The sequence below is a fragment of the Sorex araneus genome, chromosome 3 (genome assembly GCF_027595985.1).
Source record: "Sorex araneus isolate mSorAra2 chromosome 3, mSorAra2.pri, whole genome shotgun sequence".
NCBI classification, from domain to species: Eukaryota; Metazoa; Chordata; class Mammalia; order Eulipotyphla; family Soricidae; genus Sorex; species Sorex araneus.
The window spans coordinates 95873008-95891147 of NC_073304.1; the positions used below are offsets into that span (position 1 = coordinate 95873008).

Here is an 18140-nt window from a genome sequence, read left to right on the forward strand (position 1 = left end):
CACTGCCAGGAGTAATTCCTGAGTGCAGAGCCAGGAATATACCCTAAGCATCATTGGGTGTAACCCCACACTGTCACTGTCTCTGCCATCCCATTGCTCAAGCGGGCACCAGTAATGTCTCCATTGTGAGACTTGTTGTTACTGTTTTTGGCATATCGAATATGCCCAGGGTAGCTTGCCAGGCTCTGCCGTGTGGGCGGGATACTCTCAGTAGCTTGCCGGGCTCTCTGATAGGGACAGAGGAATCAAACACGGGTTGGCCGTGTGCAAGGCAAACGCCCTACCTACTATACTATCTCGTCTCACACACACACACACACACACACACACACACACAGAGTTAAAGACATTACCTTTTCCATGCATCGCCGAAGTGTATTAATATTCCTGACCCACCAGCCTATTCCCATAGCTCTTAACTCAGACCACTGAGGATCTCCTCTCTGAATTGCTGGAATTCTATTAATCAGTTCTTCTTCAGCCTCAGAATGAAAGGCCCAGGCAAAATGGCAAGTAGACACACCTAAAGAGGGGACACAAAATAGTAACTTCAGGACAGTATCAAACCAAAAAAGCACAAAACAACTCTTCACACAGTCAGGTATCCATTTGTGCTGGAAAGAGCTTTCAAGCAGAAAAAAAGATCAAAGGGAAAACTTTCATCATGCATGATTTTATAAACTTCAAAGATCCCAGATCAGTAAGGATATACAAAACCCCAAAATCTCTTTCTCCCAGACATAGCTGCTTTTTGATTTTACAAAAAGACACCAAAACTAAATGCCAGAAAGACATTTGAATTTGAAGCCGAAACGTATCAATGGTGAAAGCACTGATCAAGTTAAACTATCTTAAGCCCAGCTGGTGGGTGTGGCCTCACAGTGGCACCAGATCCCGGAACCAGCATCTTTAGCACATACTCAAAGTTCATTGTAAATGTCAAGAAAGTTCCAGGGTTGGGGGTGGAGCGATAGCACAGTGGGTAGGGCATTTGCCTTGCACGTGGCCGACCCAGGTTCGATTCCCAGCATCCCATATGGTCCCCTGAGCACCGCCAGGAGTAATTCCTGAGTGCATGAGCCAGGGGTAACCCCTGTGCATTGCTGGGTGTGATCCAAAAAGCAAAAAAAAAAAGAAAGAAAAAGAAAGTTCCAGGATAACAGTCCCTTGGCTTAATAATAATTTAGATGACCCATGAACAACACAAGGCCTTAAGAGGCATTGGCCTCCATAAATCCCGCCAGACTGAAAACAACCAGGCCAAGTACCCCAGAACTCTTCAGCCTTCCCATGGTATCTGTGAGAGACTAATTTCAAGCACTGCCCCGTACCCAAATCTGTGCTTGCTCAAAGTAACTTCTAGTCTGCCAACAGGGTCCGTATCTGTGAATGCAGAACCTTCGGGCGGGGAGAAGAGGAGAGAGCGGGAAGAGTAAGAGGCTGGAGGGACAGTACAGCAGGTAGAGCATTTGCCTTACACACGGCCAACCCGGCTCAATCCCCAGCACCCCATTTGTTCCCCTCAAGCACCACACCAGGAGTGAGCCCTGACAGTCGAGACAGGACTAAGCCCGGAGCATCACTGGGTGTGGCCCCAAGACAAAAGGAAAAAAAACATTCCACTCATGTCGTCCAAGGGTCAGCTGAGCCAGCTGTCTGGGGCCCAGTAAGACCTATTACGTCAATACCTTGATGAAGTAGCTGGACTCGGTATAGAGGAGGTAGTGAGGTCAAAAGGCAGGTGTGCAGGCGCATGGCAAGCAAGTATCTCAGACCACATTCATCCAGCGTGTCTCTCCCTGCAACGGAAATGGAAAATGTGTTTAAGGGAAAGGGAGTGTAACCAGCCACACACCAATAAAGAAGTCAGAAAGGAAGCGGTGCATCTGGCATCAACGTTTTCACAGAACATGTAGGACATTTTAGCGTACTACTGCAGAATACTTTAATATCTAGAGATGTGGCTCAATGACAGCATGCCCTGCGTGTGTGTGTGAGACCCCAGGCTCAACCCTGGGTACTCCCCAAAAAGAAAAAGTCTACACACATGAATGCAAACACTAAAACTCCTATATCAAAAAATATATGCTGAGGATAGTATCAGCATAGGTAACAGATTTATATTTGTAATAAATGGAAAGGAAAATCTCTTGAGATCTAGTTAAAATCAATTCACTGAGGTGACTTCATAACACATGATACGAGAGCATGACTAGGTACAGCTCTGAATGGTCGTGAACCACCACTGGGCATGGTCCTAGAGGCCACTGGGTACCACCAAAGTAGCCCAAGTAATCCCCAGCACCATATCCACTGCTCCAGTAAGTCAAGAATGACTGGAAGTGGCCCCTGAGAGGACCTCTCCCCCGCCAAAAAAAAAAAAGCCCCTAGAAACAGGAACAAATTTGAACTATAAGATTGTTCTAAGTCTCACGGTCCTAATAAAATTAACAACTGGTTCATTATCAAAGTGGAAAAATTAAAAATGAATTAGAGGAATAAATCTGTTTAAAACAGTAGAAGCCTATCTATCTGAAAGCAGATGAAAGTTTCTGCTGAAAACACATGTGAGAATGAAGACAGCACAAATCCACGGAGCTACCTGTGAACTTAAGAGTCCCCCCATCTGTTTTCCTTCACAACTTGGGCACACTGTGTCACCGTAACTGTGTGCGGGAATTTACCTGAGGAGCTCTTGTCTCTGCTTTCATCGAGCTCAGTGTTGGTAGTTGCCACGGTATCAGCCAAGGCTACGAGAAACATCTGCTCCAAGCGAGTGAGGCCGGGCAGACTTGAGTGCATGAGATGACTTGAAAGGACCCTGGCGTGTTCCTGGCCAAAGTACGATGGTCCATACTGAGAAAGATTGATGACTTTCGATTTGCTTTCTCTTTTTTCTGGCTCCAGATCAATATCATCCGTTGTTATGTCCTGGATTTGGAACAGCTCTGAGTACTGATCCTCTGGTTCGCTTTTGGTGTGATCGTCAAAGCTCTGTGGGACTTTTGTACTTTCTTCGGAAACCCGGTAGGTTGTGTCCTGATCTGCAGCGCGCAGGGCGTACAGCGGGAGGGGAGGGATGGAATCGATCTCGGTATAGTCTCGAGTACCGTCTTTCCCTATAGTGACTGTGTCCTTGGCTGTACTGCCACTGACACTGATGGTTCTAGAAAGATGCCGCTTGGTGCCTTCACCGGCATCAGGGTCTCGAACTATGGCAACTTCCCCGGCAATGCACTTCACTAAATGCGAGAGGATCGCTTTCGCCCTTCTGACTCTCCCTAGATCCATCAACTCCAGCAGCTGAGTCGGGTGGTATTGTGGGAGAGTCGGGGAGAGGATGTGGGCCGCCTCAAACAAACCACCATCCTGAACGATGGTTGGGGAACAAAACACGTCATCGGTCGTGGCTGTTCCCTCCACGATACTTTTCCTGGACAACAGATTCGCCTTAAAGGCAGAGTGGTCGTGTCCCCCCATCTCTTCTGGGTCAGGACTGTCAGCCTCAGCGTCGGCAGACTTGACAGCATGCTTCCACTGGGCATACACGTGCATTTCACAGTCCATGCCCACCACCAGTATCCCATCCCGTACCCAAGAGAGAGAAGCAGGCAGCGAAGGGGTGCCGTCCACAGAAGATACTAAGTCTATAGATCTCAGAAGAAACCATCTTGACCTAACTCCTTGTTTGATGCTACCACACAGTGGTAAAGTAATGAAAGCTACTCCATCCTTACTATTGGTCTGCTCCGTCACGATGCCTGAAAGCCGCCCATACATGAAGATATTAGCACCGACCCCGACTGTGAGAATGTGGGAACCATCTTCTTTGGATACCCAGTCCAGATGGACTAAATGCTTGATGTTTGAAGTAAGGTACCTGTCGCTGCTCAAAAGTGCATCTGTTTTACTGTACACGAACAGGTTGCTATCAACACTGACCCTTGAATCAAGGACACTCCCAACTTTGACCAGGTCATCAAGGTGGATTGTTTGTTCTAGAACCCACTCAGACCCTCCTGTTGATTCACATTCAAATATGCAAACGTGCATAGAAAACTCTTTAGACACAAAACCATTGTGCTGAACGGGTTGCTTGTAAGCCACAGCAAGGCGGCCCGTGTACGAGCAGCTCACCGCCACTGGGCGTCCCACAATGCTCACGGTACTGCTATTGTCTTCTCCTTCGTCATTCATCAAGGGCCACCGCCTCCAGTGATAGGTTTCCTTCTCACCGCTCTTACCCTCTGGGTTGGTTTCCATGCTGCATTTCCAGAAGCGGACTTTGTTGTCAGAACAAGTCGTGACCACTAAGTAAGGGGCAAGGCACACTGGATAGATTGAAGAGGAACTCAGATGCCCTGAACAAAGAAAGAGCAAAACATCAGTATCAGAACCACACAACGACCCATCACGTTCTACACCATAATACAAGGGCTGGAGTATAGTACAGCGGGGAGGGTGTTTGCATTGCACACAGACAACCCAGGCTCAATCCCCAGAATCCCATATGGTCTACCGAGCACCAACAGGAGTAATTCTTGAGTGCAGAGCTAGGAGTAACCCCTGAGCATCACCAGGTATGACAAAAAAGAAAAAAAAAAGAAAATTATATATCTGATATAGCACTGTAGCACTGTGGTCCTGTTGTTCATCAATTTGCTCAAGTGGGCACCATTGTGGACTGGAGCTATAGCACAGCGGATAGGGCATTTGCCTTGCATGTATACAACTAGGGTTCAGTTCCTCCGTCCCTCTTGGACAGCCCAGCAAGCTACCGAGAGTATCCTGCCTGCACAGCAGAGCCTGGCAAGCTACCTCTGGTGTGTTCAATATGGCAAAAAGAGTAACAGATCCAGAGCTGCCAAGCGAGAAATGGACCCTCTGCTCCTAAAGACTATGATCCGAGAGGTCTTCTAACCCATTTTGGCACCCAGAGTGGCTTCTTAAAGAAATGCATCTAGACTGTAAGCTGTGCTACAACTCTGTGCCACCCGGGGATGGATTTTTCCTCTCCACCCTGTTTTTCTGCAAAGAAAATCCATGTGGCGAGAGCCACCTTCTAAGACTCTCAACCCAGAGGTATGAATTTTGCAGTTTTGTGGTTCATAGGCGATCATGGGAAGGGGGCATTACCAGCACGCCCTCGGCCCAGATAAGATCCAGAGCTGCCTCTGCTCCTAAAGACTATGATACCAGAGGTGTTCTAACCCATTTTGGCACCCAGAGCAGCTTCTTACAGAAATGCATCTAGACTGTGAACTGAGCTAAAATATCAGAAATCCAAAACCGCGCAGCCGCGACAGCTCATAGAGTCTTCATTCTCAGCAATGAAAAGAAATTATTAAATGATGCCTTTTCAGCAGGCCTGATTGTTGGGGGGAAATTCCAAACAATAATAGTGAGTTCTCTATTGAAATATTGAATGTATTCAAAATATAGAGAGAATAAAGTGAAGATCATTAGCTACCTAGGTGGGGGCTAGGTGGGAGGGAGGTATTTTGGGGTTCTTGGTGGTGGAACATGTGCACTGGTGAAGGGATGGGGGTTCAATCATTATATGACTGAGACTTAAACCTGAAAGCTTTGTATTTTTTTTTCACAATGATTCAATAAAATAAAAACTTAAAAAAATACCCAATAACAAGTCTCACAATGGAGACGTTACTGGTAACCGCTCAAGCAAATCGATGAGCAAGGGGATGACAGTGATACAGTGATACTGCCAAAGATTAATGCTGCCCATCTGTTGCCAACAGGTAGGGAATAATGCCAATAGAAGTAAGATATGGGGTTGGTTACAAGACTTATTTTCAAACTCCACCAAGATTTTTGCAACAGTAGGCAAGTTTACTGTTTAAAACTCATTTAAAACAACCGAGTCTATCGAATCTAATTAACAAGGATGGTGTTGCTATTTTCCTTGAGTGTTGCTGACACATAAGGCACAGGGAAGGTATTTTACAAAACCCCTGCAAAATGCAAAACTTAATTCATCATTCTCAAGTCCCCCAAAAATACAGCTTATCTCAAAATAAACCTTCCAAATACTGTACAAGATTTTAAAAACTGGCCTAGAGCTACACCTCACACAAAAGCCCCGAGGAAAACCAATGTGGTCTTTCTGAACCTGAATCAAAGCTGTCTTTCTCAGGGATGAATAAGAGAATCCTCATACTTGGAAATCATCCCACTAGCAACTGGAATGATCTTAACTCAATTCCAGTTCCTCAAAAATTCTATGCTACGAACTTACCTGCCAGGAGCGACGGATCATCTGAAATACAACTGCAAGTCCCGCCTCCAAACTATTGTAAGCACTTGGTTATAAGCGAGTATCTTCTAGACTCTGCAAACCACAGTCTTTAGTCTACATCCCCCACCACTCCCCACCCACAGTTTCTATCTGCTCACTCTCATTTGAACATTGCTCATAAAAGTGAGACTAGTTAGTTCAGTGGGTAAAAAAGTCTCCATTTTTAAAAAATCAGCAATTTACAATGAACTAATTTGAGCTCTACAATTATACTATTATAGCATTCCTACATATAGACTACCACAGAGCAGGCTGAAGCCACGGAATGGGGGGTGGGGAGGGAACATCGTGTTAGACTATTTCCAACAATCTCTGTCAAGCTGATTAGTGTAGAAAATTATTGTAAAGACATGTTTCTCAACAGATATACCATTACTAGTAACTACTTATTTTATTTTTACTTACTTATATTGTTGGGTTTGGGGCCACGCCTGGAGATGCGAAGGGGTTACTCCTAGCTCTGCGCTCAGAAATCACTCCTGGCGGTGCTCAGGAGACCATGTGGGATGCTGGGGATCGAACCTGGATTAGCCATTTGCAAGGCAAGGGCCTTACCTGCTGTCCTATAGCTCGAGCCCAGTAACTATTTATTTCAATGTCAACATAACACGCTGAGTTCCAATTCACCCTGAGCGCTCTAACCTGCTGAAGGTGTTGCTCTGATCACTTCAACTCCTTCTGGAAGATCCAGAGGTTGGCTGTAGACGAGTCGAGAACTCAGAATAAGTTTACTAGCAGTCTGAAGATTTGCAATCGATAAAGAATGGGGCATGGGGCTCACAACAGGAGAAGTTTCTGGAGAAGAGTCTACAGTCTTCTGTCCAGGGACTGAAAGAAGATTCTCAGATGAGGCAACTTCTGAAGATTTAGATGAAAAGAAATGACTAAAGTTAGCAAATGTATTACTAGCATCACTATATATAGAAATCAGAACACTGTTGTCATTAAAAAAATTTTTATTCCCTAACTTTGGAGATTTTTAGACTTTTGCTCTGTTACCTTGATAAAGTTAGGCTTGTATTTTATAGAAAGATGTCACATTTACCCCATTTTTTGGAGAGGAGGATTCTGTTTGGGGGAGGAGGGGTCACACCCAGCACCATGCCTTTGGATCCTGCTACTCCTGGCTCTGTGCTCAGGGAAACTTGTGGTGCCAGGGATCAAAGCCAGGCAACCCTTAAGCAGAGCATGTATTCCATACGTGGAGCTATCTCTTTGGCCACTGATTTCACATTTCTTAGCATCACCAACTTCACCACGGTATACGACTCAGGGTAAATCATGACATGTAAAAACTAGGAAACAATCATATGTTTACAACTTCAAAGCTCTCAATCTTCAAAACACATCACATGCATGAGGCCCTCATTATCCTGAAAATCCCTGGCTCTAATCATAGAAACACTGGTGAAGTCATCTAGGTGCTTCTGAAACATGGATCACAAAGCAACTATATAAAACCGAAAGGTGGCTGCCTCATAGTTCATAGAGGAAGAAATGTAAACTTGGAGTGTTTACCTAAGATCATATAAATCCACATTGGTCAAAAAAATAAATAAATAAACATTAAAATACCAGTCACGTAACTATGAAGTATCAAAACAAGGTAACAACTTCAATACTATTGCACTGTTGTCCTGTTGTTCATTGATTTGTTCAAGCGGGTAACAGCAACTCTATTGTGAGACTTGTTGTTACTGTTTTTAGTATATCAAATATGCCATAGGTAGCTTGCTGGGCTCTGCCTTGTGGGCAGGATACTCCCAGTAGCTTGGCGGGCTCTCCAACAGGCAAAAAATAAAAACCTTAACAAAGTGAAGATATTATCAAGTAACTAAAGGTTTTTTTAAAATTTGCTTTAAATTTTAGCCATACTTCTACGATGTACATACATATTAATTTCTGAGAAAATTATGAAATCTTTAGTATGATGTAAATAAACTTATTTTAAATCTCAGCTTCCAAAGAGTTTCATGTTAAAAGGGTACTGTAATTCCTAAACAGAATCAGCTTTCTGCACTTTTGACAAACTTTAGAGATGCATTTGTATTTCCGATCAATTTGTGCTCCTGTCTCTGCCCATTATCACTGTCACTGTCACTGTCATCCCGTTGCTCATCAATTTGTTTGAGCGGGCACTAGTAACGTCTCTCATTGAGAGACTTATTGTTACTGTTTTTGGCATATCCAATAAGCACGGGTAGCTAGCAAGGCTCTGCCATGCAGGCAAGATACTCTCGGTAGCTTGCCGGGCTCTCTGAGAGGGGCGGAGGAATCGAACACAGGTTGGCTGTGTGAAAGGCGAACACCCTACCGCTGTGCTATCACTCCAGCCCCTGCCCATTATACAAAGAATTTATCAAGGGCTAGAATGGCATTTCAATGCTTTTTTGATTTGTTTCTTAAACTTTATTTTTATAAAGTTGTTCACAATAATTCATTACATTCAATATTCCAACACCCACCACCATCTCACCTTCCCACCACCAATATTCGAATTTTCCCACCGTTACCCAAGCCTGTCCCAAAGGCAGATCCTAAATAATTTATTTTGTATTGCTTGCTATGAATAATCCGCTAAAAATGATTCAAAGAAGTTTCGTTAGAGGAAAGTGTGTGAAAATTATTGTATCTCACCTTGGAGCCATTAAGCCCTTGTACAAGAGATCACTAACATGTTGCTACAGGTTGAGCCTTGAGTGCTTTTATTTATATAAATACATATGTGTATATATATATTTTGATCAAGATCTGTTGTCTTCTACTTTACACTCCATCAAATGTGGTGTGCTACTCTTGGTGTATCGGTGGCTTAGAGAATGAGATGTCATTAAGTAGGGTGATAGAGCTGGAGTTAAATTTTTCACTGGATGGTCACACTTTAGGCTCAGAAGGGATCTCTATAGCTTATTGCTCTCTTCCAAGATTTATTTGCGAGTCTCTGGACCATGGCCATTAATGAGCTTATATGGCACCGGAGGCAGTTCGTGGGCATGACTCTCAGGTTCCCAGAAGAACAGGGGAGTTGGGGGAGGTCACCCAATCCCAACCCCTCGAGAGCTGGAGATTTCAGTCACAAACAAGCATACCTGGGTTTTTCAGCTGATTCAAGGAATAACATTCCAATGTTTTGTATATCTCAAGAAGAAACCAAAACACGAATACCCATTATGATCTACATATGCTGAATAATAATGATACCTGATAATGGTAGGTCACTCAAAAACAGATTTTTTTTTCATGAAACAAGACGACAAACAAATGAGTAGTCACAGAAGGATTCTTGGCTCTGCCACTAAGTAGAGAGGTTTCCTTAAGTACAGCTTTCATCTCTGCCTATTTTCTCACCTGAAATTCCACCCCTTGGCACCTATCCCAATAACACAGAAACATTAATTCAAAAAAGATACACACATACCTATGTTTGATGCAGCACTATTCACAAGTCCAAGATATAGAAACAACCCAGACCGATGAAAGATGAGTGGATAAAGAAACCGTAGTACACATTCACACAGTGGGATACTACTTAGCTGATGAAAGCTAAGTACTACTAAGTACTAAGTACTACCTAGTACACTACTTAGAAAGATGAAATTATGCTGTCTGCTCTAAGTTGTATAAAACTAGATAGTCTCATGTTATATGAAATAAATTGGAGGAAGGAAGACTTATGCAGATGATCTCACTGCTATGTGGGATGTAAAGAAATACAGAATCCAGGCTGGAGCAAGAGCAAGAGTACAACAGGGAGTGTGCAGCCGGCCCAGGTTTGATCCCTGGCATTGCATATGGTCCCTGAATCCTGCCAGGAATAAATCCTGAGCGCAGAGACAGGTGTAACCCCTGAACATTGCAGGGCATGGCCCAAAAAACAAAAGGGAGGAAGGAAGGAAGGAAGGAAGGAAGGAAGGAAGGAAGGAAGGAAGGAAGGAAGGAAGGAAGGAAGGAAGGAAGGAAGGAAGGAAGGAAGGAAGGAAGGAAGGAAGGAAGGAAGGAAGGAGAGGAGAGGAGGGAGGGAGGGAGGGAGGGAAGGCGGGTGGGAAAGCAGGAGGGAGGGAGGTCAGAGGGAGTGATCCCTGGAGCAAGAACAAGAGAAAGGGAAAGAGCATTCAATGGCCTCTGACAACAGAGCTGAGGTCACCATGCAGGGGACGGGCAGACTGCAGCAGACTAGAAGAGACTTAAGGATGGAGCAGGGCCTTGAGCACTTTGATGGAGTAGAGTAGTAACTTGTACATCAAAGCAAAAACATTTAACTTCCTATAAATCAAATTATGGCAGAGCCTGGCAAGCTACCCGTGGCATACTTGACATGCCAAAAACAGTAACAACGACTGTCCTCATTCCCCAGATCCTGAAAGAGCCCTCAATATGCCATTGGGCTACACTAGCATGCGACAGGGATGAATGGAGACGTTACTGGCACTGCTCGAGCAAATCAGTGAACGGGATGACTGTGATACAGTGAAAAATCAAGTTACCTCTATTATTTTTTGAAAATAAAGGCTTATTTTAAATTAACATAAATGAAATGCAAAGGCTGTCCAAGAAGTTTTGGATTCTTACTACCTTAGATCATAGCTGTATGTAATTGGGTTGGACGACTTTCATGTCTGCTCTGGCCTAGTTAGAACTTTTTTCTTTCTTTTTTGTGTCATACCCGATGATGCTCAGGGGTTACTCCTGGCTCTGCACTCAGGAATTACTCCTGATGGTGGTCAGGATGTGATCGAATATGATCGAATCCAGGTCAGCTGCATGCAAGGCAAGCACCCTACATGCTGTATCATTGTCCCTGAGTTCACGATTTAAAGCAGATTCCATTTGATCTGACTATTGTGTGTGCAGCTCTTCATTTTAATCACCTTTCAGAAACTCAATCTGTTTTACAACAAACCATGCTAAATTTGTTGGCTACATACTACAGATTTCCTAATCTGCTATGAAATATGAATGTGAACAGCAAAGGTGTAATAGAAATAACATATCATTCGTGCATTTCTCAAATCATCTCCAAAAGTAATTCTGGTTGGGCTAAGGAGATAGACCAAAGAAAGGACTAGAGCACACCCCCAATCACGGGAAAACCCCGAGTTGAATTCCCAGCACCAGAGCAGTCCCAGCACTGGTGGGCTTGAGCAGCACCAAGCTGATTATCACTGGGAGTAGCTCTGGGGGCTCCTGAGAGCTTCAACTTATGTATGACATATGCTTCAGCATAGATAGAGTGCTCCTCATACATGGAATATAAAGTAGCAGAATGGGAGACTAACACCCAATAGTAGTACTGATAAGAACCAGGAGGTCTGCCCCACAGCTTGGAAACTGGCCTCACATGCTGGGGGAAAAGGCAGCAGAGACAGAGAAGGGAACACCTAGTAGAGAATGTTAGGAGGACCCACTTGGGTTGAAAGCTGCGTACCAAAAGTAGACTATAGACCGAACATGATGGCCACTCAATACCTCTATTGCAAACTACAACATCCAACAGAAGAGAGAACAAAAGGGAATGCCCTGCCGCAGAGGCAGGGTGGGAGGGATACTGGGAACACTGGTGGAGGAGAATGGGCACTGGTGAAGGGATGTAAACGAAATGCAAACATGAAAGTTCATAAATTTGTAACTATACCCCACGGTGATTCACTAATAAAAATTTTTAAAAAAAGAGAGTGCTCAACCAAACATTTCCAAATAGCAAATATGCCTCTATTAGTATTATTAAAACTACTATATACTCTATCAAATGGCAACAGAGAAGCATGATGCTAATTCCATATGCAAAACCAATCCCTAAGACAAAGCCATAGACAGCTCAGATAGAGAAGGGACCACCAAGTAAAGGGTGCTAGGAGGGCCCGCTCAGGATGGGAGATGCGAGCTGAAAGTAGACTATAGACCGAACATGATGGCCACTCAATCTCTATAATGCAACCACAACACCCAAAAGGAGAGAGAGAACAAAAGGAAATGCCCTGCCACAGAGGCAGGGTGGGGTGGGGGTGGTGGGAGGGATACTGGGATCATTGGTGTTGGAGAATAGGCACTGGTGGAGGGATGGGTACTCAATCATTGTATGACTGAAACATAAGCATGAAAGTTTCTAAGTTTGTAACTGTACCTCATGGCGATTCTTTTAAAAAAAAACGTACAAATTAATTTTCTTCAAATCATGCCAACAACAACAAAAGACAAAGCCATAGAGGCATTAGATAAATATTAGTCAAAATATAAAGTCTAGGGGGGCTGGAGTGATAGCACAGCAGGTAGGGCGTTTGCCTTGCACAAGGCCGACCCAGGTTCAAATCCCAGCATCCCATATGGTTCCCTGAGCACCACCAGGAGTAATTCCTGACTGCATGAGCCAGGAGTAACCCCTGTGCAAAAAAAGCAAAAAAATAAATAAATAAAAAATAATAATAATAAAGTCTAGGGGATGGAGATACTACAGTGGGGAGGGCATTTGCCTTGTAAGAGACCAAACCAGTTTTTTTTCTCTCTTTTATTTTTTTTTATTAATGAATCACCATGAGGCCGTGAGGTACAGTTACAAACTTACAAACTTTAATATTTGCATTTGGTTTATATCCCTCCACCAGTGCCCATTCTCCCCCACCAATGTTTCCAGTATCCCTCCCACCACCCCCACCCAAACCCTACGACCCCAACCTGCCTCTGCAACAGGGCATTCCCTTTTGTTCTCTCTCCTGTTGTATGCTGTAGTTTGCAATAGAGGTATTGAGTGGCCATCATGTTCGAGACCAAACCAGGCTTGATCCCTGGCATCCGATATGGTCCCCTGAGTAATGCCAGGAGTAATTCTTGAGTAGAGTCAGGAGTAACCCCTGAGCATTGCCAGGTATGACTCAAAAAGCCAAAATTTTTAAAAAACTAAATAAAAATAAAGTCTATTAAACTTTTTTTTCCAATATGTCACTCTTTGGCTTTTAGATTAACATATTTCATGAATGGTTTATGACCTTGCAATTAAAAGTCTGACACACACTTCAACTCAACAATAAGTAACAGTGCACCACCTCAACCGACCAAATACATATTAAGCTAGTGAATTTACTTCACATCATCTCTGTATACAACACACCTACACACCCAATCACTTACCTACACATGCCTGGACAGATTTAAGAAGAAGGTGCCACATATGAAGAATGGAGTAATTATTGCTGTCCTTTTCAATTACAACTAGAAAGAACTTTTCTGAAAATGGTGGTGGACGATATCCTAATTTTTGAAAGAAAGGGGTATTTAAGTTAAAATGTCTCCATAGGGTTAAAAAGATAGCAAACATCTCTTCGATATAAAGTTGGGAGAACAAGAATTGCTTAGAGCAGTTGTATAAAAATTGTGTATCAGAAGTTCAGTAGCTTTGAAATATAATAGATTATATCCCAAATACACAAAAGCCAATATGAAGGGGGTACCCATAAATGGGGTGTTCTGAGCATCAAGGAATAACAATGAATACAATTCAGTAAAATGCATTGATAAGAAAAACCAAATTAACAACAGAAATCAAGCAATTATAATTAAATAATTAAACTAGGTCTCATACATAATTTTCTTGGCCAAAGTCTGTGCTGCCAGTGAAACTGTCTTTCAAAATTTCTAATTCACCCACGTGTTCTCTTCTCCTAAAAACAAGCAATTTTGACATAACCGATGCCAAAAATTATAAGTAGTGATTTTTTCATATAAAATCCCACACTCTATAGCAAGGCTGCAAGTTATTTTACGATTAAGGTATCAAACTCAAGCTAATGTTTAAAAGTACCTTGTGAAGGCTGAAAAAATACTTCTGTTTCTTTTTTCTCCTTCTCTTCCTTATGTGGTTTATATCCTATAATAAAGTCTTCTTGAAACACATGGAGCAACTGTGTATTTGATCCACACTACAAATAGGAAAAAATGAAGAATTTAATATTTGAAATTCCCTATCTTCCCCGCCTCCACCACCTCTCCATAATAATGAAGCATAAGAAATAAATCTACCAGAAAAAAAAGGTGGGGGGGGAGGGTGGCCTGGGCGACAGTACAATGGGGAAAGCACTTGCCTTGCACACAGCCAACTCAGGTCTGATCCCCACAACCACACCAGGAATGATCCCTGGGCATAGAGCCAGGAAGAGGCCATGAACACCCATTGGGTGTAGCCCAAACACCAAAAAAAAGCAAAAATGTAGCACTGTAGTACTGTCCTCCCATTGTTCATCAATTTGCTCAAGCGGGCACCAGTAACGTCTCCATTGTGAGTCTTGTTGTTACTGTTTTTGGCATATCAAATATGCCACGGGGAGCTTGCCAGGCTCTGCTGTGCAGGCGGGATACTCTCGGTAGCTTGCCCAGCTCTCCGAGAGGGATGGAGGCATCAAACCCGGCAAACGCCCTACCCGCTGAGTATGGCTCCAGTTCACTGTATTACTGTATCACCAAAAAAGGAAAGAAAAAAAATAACAATTTCTCTCCCATCTTGACTGACAAATCAAAGGACAGAGCAACAAGGATAAAAGTATTTGAACTCCCTTAGCAGAGACCAATTAGTGGTGCTAGAGCCAACACTAATAAAATCCAAACAACAAGGGTCTGGGTTGAGAACCCAACAGACTGAGTACATACTTGGCCTGTAAGGAGGCTCCTGTTTGATCCCCAATACCAAATGGTTTCAAATATCAGCAAGGAGCAACTCCAAGCACAGGGGTCAGCATAGCCCCTGAGCACGAGTGGGGCTGGTCCTGGTGGGGCAGGGCAGAGCTGTGATCTCTACCACTCTGAACTCAAAAACAGCAGATGCCTGGAGCCAGAGCAATAGTACAGTGGCATGGCACTTGCTTTGCATGTGGCTGACCTGGGTTGGACCCCCAGGAGCCCATATGGTTCCCTGAGCCCCACCAGGAGTGATCCCTGTGCACTAATGAGTATGGCCCCCCAAACAAACCCTCAAAAATCTAATATTCCCTCTCTAATTAGCTGTTGTGGTTTGCAATAAAGGTGTTGAGTGGCCGCTGTGCTCAGTCTCTAGCCCTCATTCAGCCCGCAACTCCCTTCCCCCACATGGCCTTCGACTACAATGTAGTTGGTGATTGCTTCTCTGAGTTGACCTTTCCCCGGAACGTGAGGCCAGCCTCAAAGCCATGGAGTCAACCTCCTGGTACTTATTTCTACAGTTCTTGGGTGATAGTCTCCCACTCTGTTATTCTATATACCATAGATGAGTGCAATCTTTCTATGTCTGTCTCTCTTTTTCTGACTCATTTCACTCAGCATGAAACTTTTCATGCCCATCCACTTGACTACAAAATTCTTGACCTCCTTTTTTCTAACCTTGCCACAGTGGCAGGGTGGGGTGGGGGGGAGATGGGATTGGGGAGGGTGGGAGGGACACTGGGTTTACGGGTGGTGGAGAATGGGCACTGGTGAAGGGATGGGTTCCCAAACTTTGTATGAGGGAAGTATAAGCACAAAAGTGTATAAATCTGTAACTGTACCCTCACGGTGATTCTCTAATTAAAAATAAATAAATTTAAAAAAAAAATCTAATATTCCGCCTCGTAAGGCAAATACTCCAAAGCTGAATCTGAAATCAGTAGCAGTATAAAGAGATGACATAAACCAAGACTAAATGCATAATCCTTAACGCACAGTGAACTTCATTTTCCCTCCTGCCTTTCTGTGTGCCCTTTAAACAGGAAGTAAAATTACTGATTCAACTTAACTGGAAAAGAGTAATTCCTAAGTCACTAGGCTTTCACTATGAGTCAAGAGAAGCTGTTTTTCATCTCAAACAAGAGAATAATTCTGAGAAGGTGGTTTATCATCACGATCACAAAAATCCCATTGATCGTCGAATTTCTCTAGCGGTCTCAGTAACCTCTCCATTCGTCCTATTCCTGACATTTTAGAAGCCTCTCTTTACTCAGCCTTCCCAACGATGCCGCATTGGAAGCTATTTCAGGGTCAGAGAAATGAGATCCAGCTTGTTACTGGATTTGGCATATGAATACATCATGGGAAGCTTGTGAGGCTGTCCCATGTGGGCAGAAAACTCTCAGCAGCTTGCTAGTTTCTCCCAGAGAGAGAAGTAGGTTATAAGATATCGATTCTGGGAGCTTGCTTTTAAGTCTCTGGATATTGGCCGTTGATGGGATTACACACACCTGGGTTCCTCTGCCAGTACCTTCATGCATGAGGCTTGTCCAAACGTGTGGAGAGAGGCCTTAAGCATGGCTGTGGCTAGGTTCTGGTGGTCTTCGGCTGCCAAGAGCTCTGCTCGGGGCAGGGAGGGAAGCTGGAGCCCTTCCCCTCCAAGGGGTTTATCACATAAACATATTAAATGCTCTGGGACAAAGTTTTTTAATATAACCAATTCACAACTATGCTTTTACCTGGTTGGTTATCACATCGAGTTCAATTATGCATCCAGGTCGAGCAGTAGACTGTTGGCTCACAATATTGAATACTTCTCCGATGAGTTTCTATAAATAAAAATAACAAAATGTTAAGATTAGCAATTTATGAGTCTATGATAGCACAGCAGTTGGACGTTCGCCTTTCACGCGGCTGACCTGTGTTCGATTCCTCCGCCCCTCTCAGATAGCCCAGCAAGCTACCGAGAGTATTGAGCCTGAGCGGCAGAGCCTGGCAAGCTACCCGTGCATATTGGATATGCCAAAAACAGTAACAATAAGTCTCTCAATGAGAGACGTTACTGGTGCCCGCTCGAACAAATCGATGAGCAACGGATGACAGTGACAGTGACTGACAATATAAAACATCACGTCAGACATTAAAAGCCCCTCTAAATATTCAGATTGGCAATGGCAATTCATATGTTTTTAAAACCCTCAACTTTGTATACTCCTTTTCATTTTTAAAATTAACTAAGTGGTTAAGAATGTTTATACTGGGGCTGGAGCAATAGCACAGCGGGTAGGGTGTTTGCCTTGCATGCGGCCTACCCGGATTTGATTCCCAGCATCCTATATGGTTCCCCGAGCACCACCAGGAGTAATTCCTGAGTGCATGAGCCACAAGTAACCCCTGTGCATCGCTGGGTGTGACCCAAAAAGCCAAAAAAAAAAAAAATGTTTATAGTAATTCAAGGCCCAAAAAGCCAAAAAAAAAATGTTTATAGTATTTCAAGGCCATCTAGTTCTATTAATATGCTTTCCTCATTCTGCAACCATAAAACTCCAAATTAGACACAATTGAGAATTTGACCCAGTGCCAAAGGGTATGGTTTATAGATCTGAAATGTCATTTTATTTTTATTTATTTATTTATTTATTTTTTGGTTTTTGGGTCACACCTGGCGATGCACAGGGGTTACTCCTGGCTCTGCACTCAGGAATTACCCCTGGCGGTGCTCAGGGGACCATATGGGATGCTGGGATTTGAACCCAGGTCGGCCACGTGCAAGGCAAACGCCCTACCCGCTATGCTATCACTCCAGCCCCCTGAAATGTCATTTTAAAGCACCACTCTTACAGCTAGAAAGTAATGACCTTCCATTGAGAAGAACCAGGCTCTATATGTTGGAATGAAGATAAAGTAACCCCCAAACTAACCCAACCATTCTGTCTATTAAGGTTTTTCTGGGAGAAAATATTTGCCCACCACTCATCTGACAAAGGATTAATATCCACAAGAGATAAGCACCTGTAAAACTTAACAAGAACAAAAAAATATCCAAAAAAAAGTGGAAAGAAGAGATGAACTAAAATACACAGTTGGTCAATAGCTATATTTTTAAACATGCTTTCACTTATCAATAAATACAAATCAAAACAATGAGCAAGACTGGCACAAA

General features: G+C 43.5%; 1 protein-coding gene across 3 annotated transcripts in view; it reads right to left on the reverse strand.

The window, feature by feature from the left end:
- The window catches only part of DMXL2 (Dmx like 2), a 134794-nt gene that overhangs the window by 42930 nt on the left and 73724 nt on the right, over positions 1-18140 (reverse strand). For all 3 annotated transcript variants that reach the window (XM_055129849.1, XM_055129848.1, XM_055129850.1), the window contains 7 exons: positions 16717-16806; positions 14109-14226; positions 13439-13558; positions 6959-7174; positions 2685-4361; positions 1689-1799; positions 354-523 (listed from right to left, as the gene is read on the reverse strand). In XM_055129849.1, coding sequence (XP_054985824.1) covers positions 354-523; positions 1689-1799; positions 2685-4361; positions 6959-7174; positions 13439-13558; positions 14109-14226; positions 16717-16806 — 2502 coding nt within the window. The remainder of the gene's footprint in view (positions 1-353; positions 524-1688; positions 1800-2684; positions 4362-6958; positions 7175-13438; positions 13559-14108; positions 14227-16716; positions 16807-18140) is intronic.